The sequence below is a fragment of the Nelumbo nucifera genome, chromosome 6, assembly GCF_055504915.1.
Source record: "Nelumbo nucifera cultivar China Antique chromosome 6, China Antique-T2T, whole genome shotgun sequence".
In the NCBI taxonomy this organism is placed as follows: Eukaryota; Viridiplantae; Streptophyta; class Magnoliopsida; order Proteales; family Nelumbonaceae; genus Nelumbo; species Nelumbo nucifera.
Window position 1 is genome coordinate 8,593,358 of NC_142654.1, and position 25,146 is coordinate 8,618,503.

The 25,146-nt window shown below is 39.9% G+C and overlaps 1 protein-coding gene across 5 annotated transcripts in view; it reads left to right on the top strand.

Annotated features, from left to right (window-relative positions):
* LOC104604583 (ARM repeat superfamily protein) overlaps positions 1-25,146 on the top strand; it is a 123,423-nt gene that overhangs the window by 22,483 nt on the left and 75,794 nt on the right. For all 5 annotated transcript variants that reach the window (XR_016077378.1, XR_736427.3, XR_016077379.1 and 2 more), the window contains exons 10-15: positions 8,238-8,341; positions 8,498-8,603; positions 14,333-14,422; positions 19,153-19,230; positions 19,420-19,487; positions 19,567-19,666. Coding sequence is in view for 1 of the 5 variants with exons in the window: in XM_010268994.2 (XP_010267296.1) it covers positions 8,238-8,341; positions 8,498-8,603; positions 14,333-14,422; positions 19,153-19,230; positions 19,420-19,487; positions 19,567-19,666 (546 nt within the window). In the remaining 4 variants the exon portion in view is untranslated. The remainder of the gene's footprint in view (positions 1-8,237; positions 8,342-8,497; positions 8,604-14,332; positions 14,423-19,152; positions 19,231-19,419; positions 19,488-19,566; positions 19,667-25,146) is intronic.

Consider the following 25,146-nt stretch of genomic DNA (forward strand, 5'->3'; position numbering starts at 1 on the left):
ACGGGCTGCTAATCCAACTTATTGGCCTGAAATCTTTTATATTCAAGGCCCCCCTCTTCTTTTGTATCAAGGAGATAAAAGTGGCATTGGCTCTTCTATCTAAAGATTTATTTTCACAAAATTCCTTCAACATCAGCATGAAGTCTTCCTCCAAGAAGTGCCAACATTTTATAAAATTAAAGTTAAAACTGTTGGGCCCCTGAGCTTTATCTCCATTCAACCTTTTCAGGGCCTCCTTTACCTCAGCCACATCAATCTCCCTCTCCATACCTGCTGAAACGGCATGAGTTTTTTAGATTCAATGCCACCCAGAGACAGCCAATACCAAGGTCTACCTGAGCAAAGTTTCTTATAGAATTCACCACCAGCCTTTGGATTTCTTCCCTTGTCTTGGGGACTTCCTCCTCCACTTGAATCCTTGTAATTAGGTTCCTTCTCCTCCCACTTGCAAGAGCATGGAAAAAGCTGTACTTTTGTCTCCCTCTTTTAACTACGTTACCCTTGACTTGTGTCTCCAACTCACTTCCTCCCTCAGGATTAATCTTTGTAGTTCACTTCCCAGAATTTCTTTTTCCGCCTTCGCTTCCCTTGAGATGACTCCATCCTCCACCAATCTCACCAATCCGTCCAACTTTTCCAACAGCTCTTTCCTTCTAACTTCTTCATTGCCAAACACCTCTAACCTCCTGCCTTTAAGTTCCTCTTTTATTAACTATAACTTCCTCATCACCTGAACCCTGTTGAACCTTCCAAATGCCCCTCCATTTTTCCTCAACCCACTCCACAAAGTTTGGTTGATACAGCCAAACATTTTCAAACCGAAAAAGTTTGAGGCCTGAGAATTGTACAAATTTTTTTTTGATAGATAACAATGAACTTCATTATGATTAAAGAAGAAACATACATACAAACAGAGGGAGGGAAGCTATCTGAACTCCCCTGCAATCAGCAAAACGAAATTACAAGATTAGAAATGCTCTCAAAACAAAGAATCCCTAATCACCCCTTGCTTTGCTAACCGATCCACAAATGAGTTAGCAGATCTCTTCACCCAACTGAGTTTTATCTTAATATCTTTTGCCAACCATTTAAATTTTTTCCTTTTATTGCTGTAATTCCACATGGCAGTCTTGTTTTCCTTTTAGCCTTTTTACCACCACCTCCGAGTCCCCTTCAATTATCAGTCTGCTAATGTTCAGCTCCCTATCTCTTTGAACTCCCTCCAACGCCGCAAATATCTCAGCCCTTAGAGAGTCACCCTCTCCAATAGGGCCAGAGTAAATAGCTGAAACAATCCCCTCCTCATTCCTGAATACTCCCCCAATACCTGACAAACCTGGGTTCCTAAGACTGTTGCCATCAAAATTCAATTTTAGGAAGCCTGAAGGGGGAGGTATATTTTGGCAGAACTTGCTATCTTTTTCCAACTTCTCAACAGGTCATCCACGGTGAAGTCTGTGAATAATTCCAGAGATTTCAGCCAATGTGCCACCCTAATATGGATAAACTCTATTAGGTTCTCAATGTTTCTCTCCTGATCTGAAAAAGTCTTGAGTTTCTTTCTTCCCATAAGGTCCATTACACCGCAGCGCCCAAACACCTCCACATGATCCTGCCTCTTTTCATTGGCCAGCTGAAGAAGGAAGGGGAAAACAAATTCTGTACATTCATTGGGGGGGGGGGGGTTCCAAGTACACCCAAAAAGTGAAAAAACCCACTCCCACATAGTTTTAGCATAGTGGCAAGATACCGAAAGGTGGTAACCAGATTCCCCATCCGCCTTGCAGAGAATACACCTATGCGGGGATAAACAAGTCTTGGGTCTCTTTCTTTGAAGCAGATCACTTGTATTATTCTTTCTAGGATAGTCTCCCAACAAAAACTCTCAACCCGAGAAGGAATGAGCTTGCACCAGACCTCTTTAACAGGGTAAGGCAAACTAGGAAGAGTAGGTTGTTGAGTTAAAGTTTTGAATAGAGATGCACAAGAGAAAGAGCCCGAGGGTGAGGGGGTCCATAATCTGCTGTCTTCCTTTGAAGGGTCCAAGAAAACATTTTCAAGAATGGCCAAAAGGTTAGAAATGTTACCCAAATCTGTATCCCTAACAACCTTTCTCAGTCCCAAATTCCACCCAAACCCAGAGGCAGAATCTGAAGGAACTAAGAATGAAGAAATTGTCTCATTTTTCAGGTCAGAGCCAAGTTTGTTCCCAAAATATAATGAGGTTTCCTGTGTCCAAATCATACCTAATCCAAGGGGAGAAAATTGGTAGAAGGTCATGTATGGCTTTCCACGGAGAAACACTAGTAGTCCTTGCCAAAATTCCAGGATCCCACCCATTGTCCTCTTGTCCATGGATGCTAGCCACTATCTTAGCCCACAACTTTCCTTCTCTAGAGGGAACCTCCATAACCAATTCCCCAATAAAGCCATATTTCTTTTTCTTATATTCCCATTCCTAAGACCTCCTTGCTTCTTGCTTCTAGTAACCACCTCCCAGTCCACCCTATGGTTGTGGGAGCTAGGAGAAAAAAGAACCTGTCGTGCCTTCTAAGGATTGCTTGGCATTGACCATTTGACGAGGTAACTCTTCCACCATTTAATGGATGGTCAAAGCTCATGTCTTCTGGTAAAGTCTTCAAATCTTCTCAAATCCGCACTATCTTTTCTTTGTTCCCTCCTTTCATTTCACTCCTCCTAACTATATTAAAATCTCCCCCCAAACAACATGGCCCCTCCGACCTCTGTCTCAAGCTTTCTAGTTCCTCCCACAACTCCAATCTCTCCCCTTCTTCATTAGGTCCATAAACATTTGACAAGCCCTACCTCCAGTTCCTATTAGCTAAATGTAAATAGATCGACACAAAAATATCCCAACCTGCTCCCCTACCTTCCTAAAGGCTTTAGGATCCCATAAGATGAGCAGACCTCATGCCTGCCCTACAACATTCAATGCCACCCATTCACCACTGCCCCTTCCCCAAATCTCATATTTCATCCTTAGATAAGAAGCTTCTAACTTGGTCTCCTGTAGTAAAACGACCTTTGGATTATATTTTTTGATGAAATTCCTAACCAACATTCTTCTCCTCTCCCCTTCAGACCTCAGACGTTCCAACTCAACAATTTCATTTTGCCTTCCACCCCTTAACTCTTAAACTCCCAACCTTAGTCCCCTTACTCCTTTATAAAGTGATTTTCCTCACCCCCTTCCTCATCCTTGTATCTGTCCTCCCCATTCTTTCCTAGAAGTTTCTTTTCTCAAACCATTCAAAGGCAATCCTTGCGAAGCCTTCCCCTCTCCAAAAATGTAGACCTAACAACTTGCTAATTGTAACCTCCCTATCAACCAAATTTTTTAGATCCACCTCTATCGTATTGGCCAGCCTAATACCCTATGCTCTAGTGTTCTTACCTTTTTCCTCTCTATCGTATTGCTGCTATTTCTATTCCCAGAACAATGCAAGAAGCCTTATTGACACCTGAGTGGAAGGAAGCAATGAAAGTAGAGATGAATGCTCTTGTTAAAAACAATACATGGGAGTTAGTTGACCAACCTGAGGGGAAGAAACTTGTTGGGTGTAAATGGGTGTTTACAGTGAAATATAATGCTGATGATTCTGTAGAGAGATATAAGGCTAGATTGGTTGCAAAGGGATTCACTCAAACTTATGGCATAGATTATTTGGAAACATTTGCACCCAGTAGCCAAGATGAACATTATCAGAGTCTTACTATCCATTGCTACAAGTTTCTCATGGCCACTGTTTTAGATGGATGTCAACAATGCATTCCTCAATGGAGATTTGCAAGAGGAGGTGTACATGGAGTTCTCTCCCTAGTTTTTATAGTACAGAAGCAGGAAAGAAGGTGTGCTGGTTGAAGAGAGCTTTATATGGGCTGGAGCAATCTCCAAGAGCCTGGTTTGATAGGTTAGACAGGCTTTGGAAAGGTTTGGTTATATGCAAGCTCAGTCAGATCACAATCTCTTCTTTAAGAAAACAAACTCTTCTTTGACTCTACTTGCTGTCTATGTAGATGACATTGTAGTGAAAGGAAGTGATATTAGTGAGATTGACTCTCTTAAGCAGCATCTTCGCCAGGAGTTTGAAGTGAAAGACTTGGGGGAACTGTGCTATTTCCTGGGAAATGAGGTAGGTTGATCAAAGCATGGTGTTTTTGTCTCTCAAAGAAAGTATGCTCTTAACTTATTGGAAGAAACTAGAAAGTTAGGAATAAAGCTTGCTGACACACCCATTGAGCTGAACCATAAGATAAGTGTAGAAGGTGGAGAACCTCTTGAAGACAGGGTTATGTATCAAAGGTTGGTTGGGAAGCTTCTTTATCTTTTCCTAACACGACCAGATATTTCTTATGCTATAAGTGTTATTAGTCAGTACATGCATTCTCCTAGAACCACCCACATTCTTGTGGTGGAGAGGATACTTGCTTACCTAAAGAGGTGCCCAAGGAGAGGCATACTCTTCAAGAATAGTGGTCACATGAAGATAGAGGTATATACCATGGTTCAAAGTATCGATATGCCTCTGTGTATCAGCAGAGGCATATTGGTACTTAGATGCACGCAGAAATACTTTTTTTTTTTAGTTTTTTTTTCAAAATTTGCTTTTTGGGAAGATATTTAAGCATATTTTTTATTAAAAAAAAGTGGGGTCCCAAAACACCTGTAAACATGTGTATCAGACCCCCAAAGATATAATATGAAATGCCCCATACGGGGCATATTGTATTGGAATTTTGAACCTTGGTATATATAGATGTTGATTGGGCTGGGTGTATTGATGATAGGAGATCTACCTCTTGGTATTGTGCGTTTATAGTGGGAAATCTTGTTTCCTGGAGAAGTAAGAAACAAAATGTTGTTGCTCGCTCCAATGCTGAAGCTGAATACAGGTCCATGGCTAATGGTGTGGCAGAAGTGTTATGGTTGAGATCTTTACTTAATGAGTTGGGGGTTGAATATGAGAAACCTTTGATGCTGTATTGCGATAACCAGGCTGCCATTAACATTGCCCTCAATCCAATACAACATGACAGGACTAAACATATTGAGGTGGATAGACATTTTGTTCGAGAGCAAGTTGCATCTCAAGAAGTGTGCCTTCCTTATATTGGTTCAGATATGCAACTAGCTGATCTCTTCACTAAGGTGGCCACAAAAATCAAGTTGGAGTCAGATTTATGCAAGTTAGGAATGACTAATATCTACTCCCAACTTGAGGGGAGTTTAGAGATAGTTGTTAGTGTGTGGTCCCACACTTTATTTTTGTTTATTTGTTTATGTTATTTCATGACAGTTATGGTAGTTAGGCCATATTTATTTGTTTTGTTTTCTTATGAAGTTAGTAGGGGTATTAGAGGAATTCTACCTACTGTTTAAGTTACAAGTATAAATAAGAATTAGTGGGGCGGCCAGACATAACCAACCACATCCTTTCTCTCTTCTTCTCTTTGGTTCTGGGTTAATCTTTCTTCTTTTTCTCTCCGTACCACATAAGAAAACAGATCTTTTTTGTTTCTTTCTATTCAAGTTTATTCCTAATCCCATTCGCTTGGAGTTTTTTGGCCATCCCTTTTTTGACTCGGCCCCACTCATTGAATTCAAAGAGTCGCCACTTATAACTGCCCCTTCAACTTCTTCGACTTCTCCTTTTCCCGCCCCTTTTTGATTACTTGTTACTTTGTCCTTCAATCTTCACCCCCGCACGCCACTTGTTCTCCCTTACCTCTTTTTTCTTGTGGGTTTCCCCTTTTGGCCTTCGAACTCCCCACCTCGTTGCCTCCTTCCTTGCTCCCCCAATGTCTTATCTCCCTCTCCTCTGCATCTAGTCCTTGGGATTCTTGACTCTGCTCTCCCCCTTGCCAGCTTCTCCACTGGAGTAGAGCTGTGCCTGTCCCGAGAGATATGCAAAAAAGAATTATCCTCCCCCTCCACCATTATACTCAAGTCGTATTTTTCTATGGCAAACCATAAATCATTGTAACTTGGGATTTTTGAGAGCTCCTCCACCTCCACCAGGATCTGCACCATATCCTACCTCTCCTAGGATCTATGCTTGTCATCAAACTTCAAAAGTCTTCTGCATCAATTTCCTAACTCCTCAATGGAAATCTCTCTGAAAATTTTCAATCTTGTCAGCCACCTTCCTTGGGATTTTTAAGAGTGGCAGATAATATGTTAGTAAGTTTGAGAGAACACTTCTAATGAGAGTTATTCTGCCCCCAAAAGATAAGTATTTTGCTTTCTATATCTCCAGTCTTTTTCCACCCTTTCTTGCACTGGCCTCCATACCCCTACTTCAGAAATCTTGGTTCCCACCGGGAGACCCGAATAAAGGAAAGATAACTCCCCTAACTGACATTCTAACACTGCAGCACACTGTTCCAGCACCCCTCTTCCTACTTCACCCACCAATTAGTAGAGACTCTTGGACAGATTAATTTTCACACTTGTTAACATCTCAAAGTTTGCCAGTATAGCTCTTGTACTCAATACTTGGTTCACTGAAGCATCTAGAGAAAAGAGGGTGTCATCCGTGTACTGAAGATGAGAAATGTAGGGCCCCTCCAAACCCACTCTAAAGCCTTCAATCCAGCCCAGTTGAGCACCCTTCACCATAAGCAGATTTAACACCTCCATGACCAGAACAAAAAGCAAAGGGGAAATTGGATCTCCCTGCCACAAACCTCTGGATGCTTGAAAGAAATCTGATGAGATTCCATTGAGAAGAAGAGAAAAAGATACCAAAGATACTCAAGCATACACCCAGCTCCTCTAGGTAACCCCATTCCACGTGATCATATGTCTTTTCAATGTCAATCTTACAAACCAGACCTGGCCTCCCACTTCTCAGACTAGAGTCAATACATTCACTAGCCAGCACCCTATCTGAAATTTTCCTTCCTTCCACGAAGGCCGTCTGGGTTTCTCCCATCACTTCATGCAAAACTGCTTTCAGCCTCCATGATAACACCTTAGCCAGCAGCTTATAAGGGCTACTTATTAAACTAATTGGCCTGAAATCTTTAATATTCACTGCCCCATCCTTCTTTTGAGTCAAAGAAATAAAAGTGGCATTCAACCTCTTATCCAGCTCTTTTGTGTCACAGAACTCCTTGATCATTTGGACAAAACCCTCCTCCAAGAAGCTCAAACAACAACAAAGGGTCTTACTTGGAAGGTCTAATGTATCTGGCTGGGGAGCATTTCTTAAGAATAGTGTTGGCAAACATGAATACATGGGAGAGTACACCATAGAACTTATCTCACACTGAGAAGCTGATAAGTGTGGAAAGATATATGACCTTGAAAACTCATCATTTCTTTTCAATCTGAACGATCAGTTTGTTCTTGATGCTTATCAGAAGGGTGATAAATTGAAATTTGTTAATCATTCTCCTGATCCAAATTTCTATGGCAAGGTCATCATGGTAGCGGGGGATCACAGGGTGGGTATATTTGCAACGAAACGGATAAAAGCTGGGGAGGAACTCTTTTATTATTATCGCTATGAGCCAGACTGATCTCCTGCTTGGGTCAAAAAGCCTGAAGCTATAGGGTCCAAAAAGGAGGAAGCCGTTTCTTCAAGTAGTCATGCAAAGAATCTTGCTTAGTTCAAAACTATTAGTAGAATGGAATGCCATTTTTCGTCATTCTTTTAACATTTTGTAAGAAGTACATCTCCATTAATAGCATGGTTTTTCCTATTTATCTTAGGGTGAGGATGGCATTTCTTTTCCATCCAGGAGTTCTTGAAAAAAAAGAAGCTCCAACTGGCCTTAATGAGGCTAAAGTTAAATCCATCAGGCCTTAATGAATTCCTCAGCTTTTGACATGTCATAAAAAGAATTTGATGTTCTTTCACCCCAACTTCTGATACCCAACTACTTAAATCTCTTTCCCTCCCCTTTTATCGTTTGAAAGCATTGTCTTCACCCCGTAAGAAAAACAACCTGAGAGATTTGACCATATTTAAATCTCCCAATTTACTGCCTGATTCAAAGGAATGTTGCAAGTTTGGGCTTACCTTATGCATTTCATCAAATACCTTCACCTCCAGAGGTGCATGTCTCTTCTTTACTTTAAAACATTCCTTTTATACATTATTAAAGATTTTGTTTCGAATAAAAAATTCTTTTGGCACCCTTTTTCATGCTTTGATCTATAGAGAGTTTACGTAGACGTAATGTGCTTTGTTGTCTTGTTCTTTTAATAGGTGCGTGTCTCTTCTGTGGAGGCACTAGGTCAGATGGTTGGTCTCATTACTAGGTTGCAACTAAAGGCAGCTTTACCAAGACTTGTTCAAACTATATTAGAATTGTAAGATTTCTTTTATTTTGTGATGTTCATTCATAGATTCTTATTATGGCACCAGATATAATGCTTTTCTTTTTGACATTATTTCATTGTCTAATGTCCATTTTCTAAGACATTCATACGGGCTTAAGGAGATTAATGTTTCTTATCATTAAACAGGTATAAAAAAGATCAAGAGGTCGCCTTTTTGGCAACTTGTAGTCTGCATAATGTCCTAAATGCCTCTTTATTGTCAGAAGATGGTCCTCCTTTGCTTGATTTTGAGGTATTGTGCATCCTTTGGTAACTTTAATAATGCTAGTGTGTAGGTGAACTAAGTTGCTTCATTTTTTCTGGTTATTATGAAAACCTAGATAGAATGATATCTCTAGTTTTTTTTGAAGATAAATAAAAGAAAGAAATTTTATTAATAACGCAATAAATTGCAAGATCTGATGAGAAATTGTCACTAATCCAAGACCAAAAACAAGAAACAATAGAAAACGATTTGACTCTTTTAAACATATTACATTAACTGAAATTCATAGTGCGCCAAAAATTAGAACCAAAATCTTCTCTTTTAAGGCCTCCAAGTTTTGGAAGGATCAACATCCAATTCATAAGCTTTGCTCCAATAACTATGTCTAGCCTTTCGTTACTCTTCATCTCGCCTTCAAAGATTCTTTTATTTCTTTCTTTCCAAATTTCTCAACAAATAGCAAAAGGAATACAGTTCCATAAAAACCTCTCTTTTTGTCAAGGAATACACATCTTTTTGCCAAGTAAAACCTCTTTTTTATGGTAGAAATGAAATTTCATTAAAAGAAAATAAAACGTACAATCTAATAGGTGATAAGGTATCACCAGCATACAGAAACAAACAACTACAAAAGAGCATTCGATATAAGTTCTCCAAATTGCAGATTTGAAACCCCAGAACTTTCCCAAGCTTATCCCCAAGATCCTCCCTTGTGATTTGTCTAAATTCTGGTAGTAGCAACACCCAATCTGCGACAGATTTGCTGATAGCTTCCACAATTTTATCCAAACTCTGCAATTTGTTTTCAAAAACTGTTCTGTTTCTTTCCTTCTATATGTTCCAACAGATTGCAAACGGAATGCAGCTCCATATCACCATTGCTTTCTTGCTTCCTCTCATCTTTGGCCATGAAGAAAAAATTCTCAGCAGTAGAAGTTGGACGAAAGTCTCTTAACCCAAACAGAGCAGTAACAGCCTCCACAAAAATCCAGAAATCTTGCATGAGAAGAATAAATGGCTAATGTTTTCCTCTTGCTCTTTGCACAGGAAGCACATATTAGCCATATTGAATCCCCTAGATTTTGTATGGTCCACAGTAAACATGCTATCCATGGCCACAAGCCATGCAATGATGCAAATTCTTCAACCTTGGGAGGGACCGGATTTTTCCACACACCATCAGCTTGATTTGAATATGCAAACATGAATCCATATATGTTGGGTTTAATTGAAGGATTCAAGGTGGGCAGAGAGGGACCTTGTATTGCTCATCTGCAATGTGCAGACGACACTTTGATTTTCTTGGATGCATCGGCTGAGCAGGTCTTAAATTCAAGAGCAGTTTTGGCGAACTTTGAGTTCTTAATGGGATGAAAGTTAAACTTTCAAATAGTGTATTGGTTGGAGTCTGGGAGGTGAAAGGGAGGCTTTATTGGAGTGTGCTGGGGCCTTTAAATGCTGAACAGGGGAGCTTCCTTTCACTTGTTTAGGGATGCCGATTGGGGAAGCTTCAGAATTAGGTGCTTTATGGAGACCAATAGTGGAAAGGCTGGAAAGGAGGATGGATGGAAATCAAAATATCTTTGGGAGGAAGGATAACTTTAATCAAGAGTATCCTTTCAAGCATACTAACTTATTCATGTCCTTACTAAGGATTCCATCTCAAGTGGCTGAAAGAGTTGAAAAATTCAGAGGGATTTCTTATGGGAAGGGTTTTGCAGGGAAGGTGGGGGAAAGAAGTTTCATTTGGTAAATTGGGGGAGAGTTTGTAAACCAAAGGATAAGGGTGGGTTGGGATTTATCAGGGTGAAGATTTTCATTAAGGCCTTGGTAGGGAAGTGGTTATGGAGGGAGGAAAATTCATTATAGAGAAGAGTGGTGGTGGGGAAGTATGGGATGGTGAGGTTTGGGTGGGAATTCAAGGAGGTGAGGTCTTCATATGGGGTGAGTGTGTGGAAGGGGATCATGAAATTCAATTAGGATCTCAGATGCCTAACAAGTTTCTCAGTTGAAGATGGTGCAGAGGTTTTGGGAGGATGATTGGTGCGGGGCAGGCAAATTGTGTGATCTATGTCCAAGGCTGTATAGGTTGACTGAGGCTGAAGTTTCTATAAATCAATATTATGAGAGGAGGGGTGATCATTTGATATGGTGTACAAAGTTTAGAAGGCCTTTACTTGACAGAGAAGTGGAGGAATGCATATATCTTCTGGATAAACTAGAGGAAGTGAAGATATCATCTCAAACAAGGGATGAACTTTGGTGGAAAGAGTGCTCAAATGGGAAGTTCTCTGTTAAATCATGCTACATGGTTATACTCGGGTGATTCAGATCCAAATCAGCTAGATGGTGTATGGGGAAATCCAGTTCCTTCAAGGGTTAAAGCGTTTGCTTGGCTCGTGGCAATGGATAATATACTGATAGTGGAGCATCTGAAATCCAGGGGTTTCAACATGGCTAACATGTGCTTCCTCTGTAAAGAATGGGAGGAAACTGTTAACCATCTATTCTCGTGTAAGGTTGCTGGGTTTTTGTGGAAGATTTTCGCTGTTTTGTTTGGGTTATCTAACTTTTATCCAGAATCTGCTGCAGAAATTTTTTCTACATGGCCGAAGATAAGAGGAAGCAAGAAAGCAAGATTGCTTTGTGTTACAAAACTGATCTGTACTGGTTTCAGCCCTAGAAAAGCAGAGAATAATATCAGAAGAGAGAGAACTGGTTCAAACTAGAGAAGATGTCTTTCTCTAGTCGGCCAGGTATTATTTATACGTTTCTGATTAAAGAAGACAAAGACACTTATGCCCCTAATTAAGTATGGGATATAGTACTTAAACCAAAATATAAAAGACATAATACCACACTTTTAATGTAAAATGAAATGACCAAACTGCCCCTGTATAGCCGATTCTAACACTCCCCCTCAATCTGGTGAGTACATATCATATAGTCCTAGCTTGTTACAAATGTAATCCAGTCTTCCCCCGCTCAACTCCTTGGTGAGCAGGTCTGCCCATTGACTTCCTATGTTTAAATATGCAGTACTTATTACTCCACTTAGCACCTTTTCTCTCACAAAGTTACAATCAACTTCTATATGTTTTTTTTTTTTTTTTTTTTCTCATGGAAAATTGGATTAGATGAAATGTGGACTGCAGCTTGGTTGTCACAATACAGCTTTATGGGACTATCAATTGTGTACCCCATCTCCTGTAAGAGATTCTTCAACCATACTAGTTCACATATAGTGTGTGCCATGGCTCTATATTCAGTTACAGCATTGCTTCTTGCTGCCACAATCTGTGGACTTACAAAATTCCTAACCACCTCTCCGTGCTTTGGATCTCTCAGCCCTCTAACATTCCAAGAACAAATTGTTATCTTTGATTTCCTTACTTTACCTTTCTTAGCAATATCTTTTTTCCTTCCTTTCTTTTCTTTTTCTCTCTTTCCTTCTTTTCCCTCTCTCTCTCTCTCTCTCTCTCTCTTTTCCTTTTTTGTTTTTTATTTCTCTCTCCTGAGACTTCTCCCTATTCCTTGTTCTTCCCCTTTGCACTCTTCTTCCACTTCTCTAAAGGCTCTCCTTGTGAACTCCTCTCCCTCTAAAAAGAAAAGACTCAGAACTTTGCTCACCCTCACCTCTGCATCAATTACTTTATCAAAATCAGCTGTCTGGCCAACCTAGTGTGTCTCATCAGTCTCCACCTGCTCCTGTTCCTCTGCCGCTTCCCCTTCTCCCTTATCTTCCAAAGGCCTTGTTCTTTATTTTTTCCTTTTATATACTTGTTCCTTACCAGTCTCCCTTTCCCCAGTATTCTCCTTTTCTCCTGGATCTTCTAACTCTTCCCCAAAGGTTTCCAACACATCCCCTCCCTCACCCACACTAACCCTCGTCGTTTCCTTACCTCCCTCAACAGTTTCACCAATCTCCAACACCCCAGATTCTTTCCCCCCTTCAGTTTGCTCATCTGCAACCACTCTCTTCTCCCTTATTTCCTTCCCCGGCTCCCTTGCCTCCTTTACCATCCCCTCCCCCAAATTCTGAGACACACCTGTCCCTTTCCCTAGGGATTCCTCAAATCCTCCCACCTCAAGATAATTGGTACTGATTTGGCCTACCTGAAACTTGTTGCTTTGATGTGTTGCCATGGAAAGATCACACTGCTCTTTTTCCTTACAGCTCTCCCCACTTTCTGCACCATCTTATAAAACTGAAAATTCAGCAGATGTCGCCCCAAATGTCCTTGCTTCCTCCCATTTCCTTCCTTTGCTATTCCTTTCTTGCTCGCCTTCTCCTTTGGTTCTTCTTGTTCTTTTTGTCTTTCCTAACTCCCGCAGGTCTTCTGTTTTTCCTCCTCTTGACCCTTCTTCTCCACTCTCGAACCACTCTCCTGTTCCGATTTGATGTGTAACTTGAACCTATCTCTTGTTCGTCAAGCTCTGTTTTTCCTACGCTCCAAGAGTTCCTTTGACTGCAGCCTCTACTTTCCCTTTTTCTAGCCCCAAAATTGTCTTTTTTCCTCCCTCTTTACTTCAAATTTTTAAACTTCCCCATCCTCTTTACCCTCTTTACCCATTTTACCCTTATTCATTAAATAGGTATTTTTTCATAAAATTACAAAATTTGCCCTTATTTTGTCTTTGCCCCGACCTTTCAGCTTCTTCTTCTTCCTCCCTATGCTCCCCTGACCACTTTGACTGTTCATCTTCTTCTCTCTTCCTTTATCCGATTTCTCCTGCTCTCTTCCTTCCTTCCATCCCACTTCTACTCCTCCCCTCCTCAAGTTCTGGTCTCCAGGAAACCTCCCCCTTATTGAAGCAAGGATCTCTTCCTGCCACAACAATCCTGAGTTGGTACTGTTCTCCAGAATAAAACAGGTCAAGAAGAGGATGAATTTTCACCGCATTCTCCGTCTGAATTAGGATTCTTGCAAACTGCAGCTGTACCCCTAGATAATTTCTATCTTTTAAATTTTCCCACAGCGTCCCCAACTGCTTTAAAAGTTTCTGTACTCTAAGCATGTAGTGGAATCCTGTAAACATCGATCCATATGAAGTTTACTTCTTCAGAGATTTGTCCCACCGTCGGGCACCTTTTATCCAGTCTTAACTCTGGAAACCTACTAACTCCATACCTATCATGTTCCCACACAATCTCTTTATTGTTCCTACTCCTGAAACTAAACAGAAACAGGCAAGCTCCTAATCTTCTCACTCCTTTGAACCCTCTTCCATGCCATTCCACCGACACCCAAGTCTTCACATCTCAAATATCTGGATCTGAGTTAATAAATCGCACCATGTTCCTCAGTGATGCAGGAACTCGAGTCTCTCCTTCAACTTCCCCACATTCCTCACCGAAGCTCACCAACACATTTTAAAACATTATCACAAAATCACTATCAAGTCTTGAACAAACCCCTATTAAAATTGTTATAGCACAATCAGTTGTAACCTGAGACATCTTTATCCATATAGAATGTTTGTGTGTGCATATATTGGCATAGAGGTAGTTTAATTGCTTGTCTTTTGGGTATTTTAGGTTGGAATTGATTTATATGCTGCACTGTTATACTGCTCTGCTATGATCCTTTAAGAATACTTTTTTTTCTATTTTGTTGGGAGGGTCGCTTATTACAATTACTAATTGGCCATGAACATATTTCTTGAGTTTGTGTATCTATAAAAAATGTTTATTAAGTTTGTGATTAGTTATCATGATGTTTTACTCTGTTATACCACTATATTTTGACTAGCAGGAACTTACAGTTATCTTGGCCACGCTTCTCCCAGTTGTCTGCATTAATAGTGAAAACAAGGAGCATTCCGACTTTTCAGTGGGACTGAAGGTGTTGCTTCAATAATAATTGATGACCCTTTCTTTTTTTTTTTTTTTTTTTTTCTAAACATCATTTCTTGTTCATAGGGGCCATTACTTGGTGTAATATTAAAATCTTGAGCTTGCAAGCTGCAAGCGTGAGAACGCAGATTCGAGTCTGAGGGCGGTTACTTTGTGCAAAAAATGCCAAAGGTTAGCACCGTACCCAGTCTACCCATCCCATGACCCCAGATTGCTGGGACCAACATTTAGTAATGGCCTTTATCATTTCTTGTCCATGCATTAATTCTATGGTTGACTTTTTTATTTACTTATGTGATTATTTTTAATTACAAGTGATAAAGGATAATGGAACTTGGAAGGTCTAACCTCTTCCATTTATTGGTGGTTTGTAGTAGTCCTTGTCAAATTAAATAAGCTATGATCAGGTTCATTTTAATGAAGTATGCTGCATTACTTTTGTCTTCATATTGGCCTTTTTCCCCCCTTTTCAAGTTAACATGCAACTTTTTGTCATTTTTGAATTTTTAAAAATTAGGTTGCATTGGCCTTTGGGGATTACTTCAACTTACTTCGGGTAGGGAGTTGGTGGAGAATCTAGAAAGATCATTTGATTTGGAGGTAATTAAAATGCAATATTTTCTATGGATAGAGAAAAGCACTGGGCCTTGATGGATTCATTATGGCTTTTTTCAGGATTGTTGAGAAATTGTTAAAAGATGATCTTAAAGAACTTTAATCAGAATACACTTCTTTCTCTCCAGTTGGTTCTGATTTTGGACAGCAACATTTAGATCCACATCTTGGCTCCCAAACAGCATTCAAAAGTCTAAAAACCTTTACCAACTAGGTTGCAATGTTAGATGATGATCAACACCTCGCTACTCCATAGATACTGTTGATCTGAGTGTGTATGGGATTATAAGAGATAAAAAAAGAGTACAAGTGCTCTGATACCAACTTGTTTGATTCAGCAATGCAAAACAAAGAAAACACTATGTAACAGGTATGCAAAGTAGAAGAGAAGAGAAGGGGAGAAGAATGTAGGTGTTAGGGAGAAAAATAGATTATCGGGATTGTTAGATTCCTCACTTCTATATTTCAGAAACAATTAAGTGGAAAAATTACATCAAAGCTCTCATAGGATGGCAGTAACTACAGGGGTCATATGACCATCCATGTGACAACTTAAAAATGTAAAATATAAAGACAAAACAATAAGGCCCATTTAGGCCCAGTAAGAAAGACAAACATGAAGTAAAAGATGGCCCCAAACCGAACAACTCAACAGAGGGATAGGTGAAGAAAGACACAAGGGTGATGGTGATGAGAACCAAATCGAAGGTTTTGCAGAGCAAACAGGTTTAGGGGCAAAAAAGTAGAGAGAAGTGGCTGATTTTGATCCATTGAAAGAGTTAGTTGTGCCTACTTGGCCTCCACCTACTAATGGGTTCACCAAGCTGAATTTTGATGGTAGCAGTGAAATAAATCCCGGACCTTCAGGTACTGGAGGTGTTTTTAGGGGTGAAGATGGCAAAATTGTGGCTCTTTTCTTTGCTCCCAGTGGTGTTGGGATTTCACTAAGAGCGGGAATCCTTGCTGTGGTGGAAGGAGCCAAGAGAGCCAAACAGCTTAACCTTACTAAGGTATTAATTGAAGGGGACTCTAAGCTGGTTATTGACAGGCTTTGAAAAGAGGAGGAGAAGGGGTGGTGGGCTTACATGAATGAGAAAAGGAAATTTAGATAACAGATACTTGACACAAGGAATGGATGTCAAGCTGAATTGGGTTAAGAGGGATGCCAACTCCATAGCTGATGCTTTAGCTAAACAAGGGGTGGGAAGAAAAACTAATTTTGGGCTATATTGTAATTCATTTTATGGCCTCCGTCTGGGGGAATTAGGAGTTTCTCTCCTTCTTTTGTATCCTCCTTTTTCTTGATTATTGATGAATTTCAGTTATTGATAAAAAAAGGAAGGGGATAGGAACACTAAATTTTTCCATGCCTTAGCAAATGACAGGAGGAGAAAAAATTTATCTCAAAATTGGATTTGGAAGGTGTAACAGTAACTCATCAAAGTAGAATTGCTGGAGCTTTTGTGGCACACTTTAAGTCCCTTTTTAGAAGACCCTAAATGAGAGGTTAAGGATAGATGGACTGGATTGGCCACAGTTATCCGAAGTTCATAAGGGTTGGTTGGAAAGGAAGTTTGAGTTAGAGGAAATAAGGGAAGTGGTTTTCTCAATGGATAGAGCAAAAGCACTAGATTCGGATAGGTTTACAATGGCCTTTTATCAAGATTGCTGGGACACTTTGAAAGATGATCTCCAAAAAGTTTTAAATGAGTTTCTTGATAAGGGGATTATAAACCTAGGGTTGAACTTTTCTTTCATTGCTTTGGTCCCTAAAAAATTGGGTGCAAACCATCCAAGGGAGTTTAGGCACATAAGTTTGATTAATAACCTATATAAGATCATTGCGAAGGTGCTTTCTCGAAGGATTAGATGTGTGCTTCCCTCTATAATTGCCCCAAACCAAGTTGTTAAAGATAGGCAGATTATTGACCAAACTTTGATTGCTAATGAGAGTGTGGAGGAGTTGAAAAGAAATGGAAAAAAAGGGGCTAGTCTGTAAGCTTGATTTGGAGAAAGCTTATGACCTGGTGGTTTGGGAGTTCTTGTTGGAGGTGTTGAAGATTTTTGGATTTGGAGAGAAGTAGTGCAAATGGATCCATGGTTGTATTAAAACTTGCCATTAGAAGATTTGCCTATCCAAAGCTCCAATCTACAGGGTTGTGCCTTGTTGGTTTCTCATATTCCATTCCTTTAACATCTATTAGGAAAAAAAGATATGCCACTCAATACCCAAGTCATCAAAATACCTTATGGGTTGTGCCCTTAGATGAGAGGTGGTTTCTTATATTCCATTCGTGGTTTCTCGCACAATCGACTTCTTTGCTGGAGGGAGATGGTGGAAGCTCTGGGTGGCATTGGAAGCTGAAGCGTCTCTGTGGTATGGGAGATGAGAAGTTGAAGCTGCAGGTAGGGTTTGGTGGAGCCGACATGGCACAAGCAGATTGGAAGCCATCGGGGAGAAGGGAGAGAGCAAAGAGATGTTGGGTTTTAAAAATGCGAGATTGAATCGTAACAATGATATTGAGAATAGGGAGATTGGAAAGGGAGAAGAGGAAGACGAACAAGTGTATCAAGAGAAAGAAAAGCCTATACAACTCGGTTATTAGTGGTTCTACACGTGATCCACTTGGGGAGCACATGGGCATAATAGAGGGCAAATTCCAGGGCCGGAAATGTTTGAATGTTAAACAGGATTCTAATAAAGGGATCAGGAGTTTTAAATCCTTCAGAAATTAGTTGAAATCTAGGCCCAATTATGAAGGTGAGTCGGCCCTAGAGGCTTATGGGGTTGTGCAGTTAGAAGAATGTAAAACTCTTCAGCCGAGAAAAGAAACATTGGGAGAAACTAGAAGCCCTGTAGATAGATCTGGGGTCCTAGAGGTTGAAGAGGATTCAACAGAGAAGGTGGTCACAGAAGAGGACACATGTGATGCCAAAGGTTTTGTTTGGAGAACGACAGTTTTCTTCCCCATAAAGAAAGCTTCAATGGCGATACAGGAAGATGACAGGGGCGAGAAAAGGAGTGCTGAAGATAAGAGGGGGACTCAGCTAATTGTGAAGTCAATCATATACAACAAAAAATAGGGAAGGGCGGGAAGATGTATTGGACATTACTAACGGTGAGGGAGAAGATTTGGAAAGGATTGAAGGAGATGATTGGGGAGAAAAAATGGTGGTAGTAGAAGAAGAGATTAGTAGAGAGGCGACTGAGGTTTTACTGATTAGGGTTGAAAATAGAGCTGAAGAAGAGGGGAAAAGAAGTCAAGAGGATGAGGTGATTGGGGTGATCGGGGCAAAGGAAATGGGAGATGTGGAAGAGTCAGTGCGGAAGGTAGAATGAGAAATGAATGAAGTTCTAAGAGAGGAGAAAGGAGGGGAGGAAGATCTGGGGACTGAGGGAGGGGGAAGAGAGGAGGAAGGAAGTAAGACAGGAGATGGAGTTAGAACATACAAAGGGAAGAAGTACAGAACTTTCCCCTTAGAAGAAAGTAGAGAAGGAGATCGGGAGGCCGATGAAGATGAACCAATGATGGATGAGATTGATGAGGTTGATGTAAGTAAACCAGCCTTTTTCATTTCCATTTTGTCTCTTGTAAACGTTCTATATTAATTAATGTTTTTTATTTTTTATTTTTATTGTATCTACTAGTTTCATGTTTTTACTAGTTATAGTTCCAAGATTTTATTTTGTTAAATGTATTTTTTTATCTTCCTGATATAGTTCATTAGGGTGTGCAGAAACCATAGCTCACTTATCAGTGAAACTGTGTTTCTTTGCCATGAATTGTTTACAAAGAATGCCCTAGTGAAATATTACATCTGGCCATCTGGGTTCCAGTGCAGTGCATCATCATCCAGAGAACACCATGTTCTAGACTACTCTTAGGAGCTACTTGACTTTGCACCTCTTTTTCTCTCGTTACTGGATATTTTTGTATACTGATAAAAAGTATGAATTATATACTCCATATAAGATTGGAAGAGAAGGCTTCATTCTCTTATACCTAATGAATCTGATTCTTTTATGTGTTGCCAGAGTTATTTTATGCTACACTATCTGTAATAATTTCATATTTATATTGTTGTGTATGTGGATGGATGCAGACATATAATGAAGTTCAGCACTGCTTTCTGACTGTTGGTTTGGTATATTCTGAGGATCTCTTTATGTTTCTTCTGAATGTGAGTACCAATTTCAGGTGGTATACCTTTTGGGAATGCATTACCTGCCAAATGTAATTGTTTTTGTTTTTTCTTCTTACTTTTTTCCTTTTCTTTTTCTTGTTCTCTCTTTCTCTGTGTTAGTTTATAAGGAAATTAGTGTTTTTGTTTCCTCCACTTACCTGAATTTATATGTTCTACTGTAACCAGAAATGCAGGTTAAAGGAAGAACCTTATACATATGGGGCACTTTGTGTCTTAAAGCATCTCTTGCCCAGGTTTCTTTCCGTTTCATAATTTGGATCTTCCAGTTGCAATTGTCTTACAGGGATTAACTTATTTTTTCTCCCTCTTGAGGTTGTCTGAAGCTTGGCATGCTAAAAGGCCTTTACTTGTTGAGGCTGTCAAGTTGCTTTTAGATGAGCAGAGCTTAGGAATCCGTAAGGCACTCTCTGAGGTACTTTTAAGATGAAAATTTTTGTGATTTACCTTTTTGGGCAATGTGCCAAATATTTTTATGATTGAGCAAAACTTGCAGTTGTCTATTATTCATTTCATCTAGAATTTGTTGGCTGTAGTATGGGTGCACAGTTTTGATTTACACCTGGATATTGAAATCCCTTCTCATGGATCCTGACATGTGATATTTATTTCTGTCAAAGTAAAATCAAAATGATTTAAGAGAGAGAATTTTACCAAAAAATATAGAGAGAAAACACTGTATACAAGCAGTACACTACTCAAATTGCTCCAAAAAAAGTAGTAACAGAACAAATATAATTTGAGGAGTTAAACCTTTCTTCCTGAATCAATGTGGAACCACACCAAATTTAAACAAGGTCCTCTTTGAATCATTGAAGAAATATTCTTGAGCATCTTAACCAAAGAAAAGAAATGAAAGTGCATAATTTTATTTTATTTTTTTTCCAAAAAAATCTCGTCATTCTACTTGAAAGCAATTTATGGAACTTTTATAGACTTCCTTTCCTCTTAAACAAAGAAAAGAAATGAAAGTACATAATTTTGCCAAAAAATCTCATCATTGCATTTGAAAGCAATATCTTGGACTAGTTGGGTTTGGAGATTTGATTAGAGCAGAATCTTTGGCACTACTGCAAGGAGAAATGAATTAAGATTGACAAAACAGCTTGGACTGCAACAAGTGGAAGTGAAAGGGGATTCAAAACTGATTATATCTTGGGTGGCAAGTAACCCAGCACCTTGGATCTACAGGTATGCCTTCAGGGAGATAGAATACTTAGCAAGGGAGTTGAATGTCTCTTTTAACTGGGTTAGAAGAACTGCTAATGGGATGGTGAATGCACTAGCAAAACAGGGAGTCAATAGACAGCAATTGTTCTGGGAAAGATTGTAAACTCTTCATCGTGGACTTTTTTGTAGACTTACTTCCCTAATGTAGGACTTATAATCACTCTCCAACTTATACCCATAGTTAGAATGCTTCAAAGCTTACTAAATCTGCTAGAAAACCTTTTGAAAAATGACTATTTGACCTATGGCTTATTTGACTTGGATTTCTAATAAGGAAGCATCTTCTAAGGTGCTATGTGACTCTACATTTTCTCATTATTGTACAACTCTAACTTTTTAACATTAATGAAAGTTTGCAGTTATTGATAAAAAGAAATGTGGCTGAACTCAATTACTTATTGGTTTGTCTTTTAGTGGATAAATTAGTCATATGGTCACATGGTTAGGCATAACCTAGTCACTCCAACATATCATTCACCAATTAGGGAACTGGTATGCTACTTAATTGCTTATTCACTAAAAGAAAAACTGTATGCAATTCAGTTCAGCCAACTTAGCTGTTATCAATGACTCCAAAAACTGATACTTACCAACATAAATCATAGAACTACTATAATGTTGAACTGTGTTAGAGTTCACAGAACAGGGATATTTTGGTCTTTTAGGCTTATCTATTTTAGAGTGAAAGGTCTGTTTTGTTCAAGTTTAAGTTGTGTCCCATCACTTATAAGGGACAATATTGTCTTTCTTGTAACTGAGTTTATTTGATATAAATACAAGTGGGTCGACTAGTGAGGGTTAACTTTTCCTCAACTGGCCGAACCCTTCTTCTTCTTCTCTTCTTCTTCTTCCTCTTCTTATCTACTTTAACCTAGAACTGAATAGGGTTATTCACATGGTATCAGAGCAATAAAACCCAGTTTACTTTTCTTCTTTTTCTTCTTTCCTCATCACCCTTTCTTCTTCCTGAGTTCGCCGCCAGCTATATCAGATTTCATCGATTTTCTCCTAGCCTGATTGGAAGCTCGACAAGAGGCCAAAAAGGAGTGGTTGTTTTCTGTTTTTGGAGGTAAGTATGCCTCCAGTTGCTGTGGTGGTGGTCGTTGAAGTGGTGTAGTAGATGCCCTCTATTCTGTGATACAAAGAGGGCTGTTTGTGGACAGGTATGAACAGTTTTTTTTTCCGCCCAAATAGTGGACTGCGAATGCTGTGTTTTGGTCTATAATATATTTCTGTGGTGGTGTGAAGTGATTAGTATGCATATCAGTCCCTTTTTCCTCTGTTTATGCCTGGGTATGTCGTTGAAAGTAGGGTTTTCAGTTGCTGAAGTTCACGACAGCAGTAGTGTGGTAGTGTTTATACTGTGCTAAGTTGTGTGTGGTTTGATTCTGAATAGTTGAAGGTAAAAACCTTGTCTATAACAGTGATTCCTTTGTGAAGTGAGGAGATTTGGTTGAAAATGATGTCAGCCGGAGATGGTAGTGACAACAAAACTGGTATTATGATCTCTCTAGATTATTTAAATGTTCAAATGTCATCTATTAAGTTGAATGGTGAGAACTATGTGCCGTGGGCCAAGTCAGTGGAGGTGTTCTTAAAGGCCAAGAAGAAGGTAAAGCATGTGAGAGAGGAAAAAGCTTCCTCTGACTCTCTAGGGTTCAGTGATTGGGAGCAAGAGGGTGCTCAAATTATGACCTGGTTGTGGAATAGCATGGGACCTAAAATCAGTGTGAACTTTATGTTCCTAGATACAACTAAAGAAATCTGGGACCATTGCTAAGAAACTGTATTCCGGATAAGACAATACAACTAGGGTGTATCAGTTGTACCAAGAGTACTTTAATCTGAAGCAAGACAATCAAAGCTTGGAGGAATACTATGTAAGTCTGAGAAATATCCAAAATGAGCATAATGTATATCATCCTCTGACACTGGATGCTCATGTTCAGCAACAACAACGAGAACAACTTGATGTGACAAGGTTTCTGGTGGGTTTGAAGGCTGAATATGAACCTGTTTGAGCACAAATACTGAGGGGGTTTGCTCTTCCCTCACTTGAAGAAGTGTTTGCCCGTCTTAGGAGGACATCTATTGAGTCTACAGAGTATTCTTCTCTCTCAGACAGATCTGGTTTGGTGGTGACTAGAGGGGGAGGCCATGGAAATAGAGGTGGTGGAGGTGGTGGCCGTGGACTTCCAGGTAACCTAGGTGGTCCCATGTTTAACCGTGTTGGTGGCTGGAGTGGAGGTTGTGGTAAAGGAAGAAGTAATGCTCCTAGGAAAGTGTACATACTGTGGATTAGAGGGGCACACTGTTAATTTTTGCTATGATTTACATGGTCCACCCAACACTTGGGCTAACCTTGTTGTGACTAGGGGCAGTGGTACAACTAGTGAAAATCAACAAACTGATCAGACCCCCTCTACATCTACTGGTGCTTCTGGGAAGGAGATGGTGAATGTACCACGTGCGGTATATGAGCAGTTCCTTCAGACATCTTCTCAGCAGAACACAACTACCCTTGCCCATTCAGGTATGGTTTGCTTGGCTTCCAAGCCTTCACACTGGATAATTGACTTTGGAGCCTCGGATCATATGTTTGGGATTCCAAATGTATTTTCTTCACTTTCTCCGTCCTCCACATCTCAAACCTTTTATCTCTTCTTGTGTGTTTCAGGATCTCAAGACAGGGATGAAGATTGGTGGAGGGCATGAGGCAGGTGGATTGTATTACCTTGATGGTGGTGGCTCGCCAATAGCATTTCAATCGTCTCTTACTCCTCTTCAATGGCACTGTAGACTTGGTCATCCTTCCCTCAAGGCTTTAAAGTTGCTGGTTCCTTCCTTAAGTCATCTTTCATCGTTGGATTGTGAGTTGTGTCAGCTTGGGAAACATCATAGAGTTTCTTTTAGTCCGAGAGTTGATAGTCGTGCCTTGAGTCATTTTTCTTTAGTTCATTATGATGTTTTGGGTCCAATTAAAGTAATGCCATACAATGGTTATAAGTATTTTGTAATTTTTGTTGATGACTTTTCAAGGATGACATGACTCTATCTTATGAAAGATTGCAGTGAATTATTCTCTATTTTTCAAAATTTTTATGCTGAAATACGTACCCAATTTGGTGTTCATATTAAAATTCTTTGTTATGATAATGCAAAAGAGTACAACTCAACACCATTTCAGCAATACTTAGAACACCATGGGATAATTCATCAAACTTCTTGTTCCTACACCCCACAACAGAACAGTGTAGCTGAACGGAAAAAATCGACATCTCCTTGGAACTGCTCGGTCTATGATGCTTAATATGAATGTCCCAAAGCGTTTTTGGAGTGATGCTGTCCTCACATCATGCTTTTTCATCAATCGGATGCCCATGTCCATCCTTGGAAGTCAATCCCCCTTCTCAGTTTTGTTTCCCACTTTGGCTCTGTTTCCTCTCACATCGAGAGTCTTTGGGTGTGTTTGTTTTGTTCAAAATTTGGGGCCTAGTTTAGACAAGTTAGATGCACGAGCTACTAAATGCATCTTCCTTGGATACTCCAGGACTCAAAAAGGGTACAAGTGCTATAACCCTAACTCTCATAAGTCATTTGTGTGTTCTGATGTCACTTTCTTTGAATTGGTCTCATTTTTCTCGGACACTGTGGTTCCTTCTCCTTCCCCCGTAGTTCCACTTCCTGTCCCTGTTGAGGATCCTCTTCCCGTGGTTCCTATTCCAATTGCGAATCCCCCTCCTGTGCCAGTTACTAATGAGAGACCACCAATTAGACAAGTGTATTCTCACAGAAGAGCACCGGCCCCTCCTCCAATTCAGTCCTCGTTGGAAGATCCTGTGGTTGCACCTTCTCCCTTGGACCTTGATCTTCCTATTGAACTATGGAAAGGTAAACGTACTTGTACTTCTCATCCTATTTCACACTATGTTTCAGCTGCTCACCTTTCTGCTTCCCATCGAAACTTTATATCATTGCTATCATCTGTTTCCATTTCCAAAACTATCCAGGAAGCCCTTACCTTAGGGTGGCGGCAAGCAATGGAAGAAGAATTGTCTACTCTACAACACAATCACACGTGGGAACTCTTTACTCTTCCTCTTGGGAAGCATGTTGTTGGGTGTAAATGGGTCTACACAGTGAAGTATCTTCCAGATGGTAGTGTGGAACGATTGAAGGCCAGGTTAATGGCAAGGGCTATTCTCAGTTGTATGGTGTGGACTATATGGAGACATTTTCTCCTGTGGCTAAAATTGGTTCAGTTCGGGTGTTGATTTCATTAGCCGCTATGTATGATTGGCCTCTCTTGCAGCTTGACATAAAAAATGCCTTCTTGCATGGTGATCTCATTGAGGAGGTGTATATGGAGGAACCACTAGGGTTTGTTGCTTAGGGGGGGGGGGATGGTAAGGTTTGTAGACTCAAAAAGGCAATTTATGGACTGAAGTAATCTTCATGCGCATGTTTTGGCAGGTTTAGTGAAGTAGTGAAGAACTTTGGGATGAAACAGTGTTAGGTAGATCATTCTGTGTTCAACCATGACTCAAAAGATGGGAAAATCTTGCTAGTGGTGTATGTGGACGATATTGTCATAATTGGGAGTGACAGTAATGGAATTGACAATTTGAAGAAATTCCTATAGGACTACTTCAATACAAAAGATTT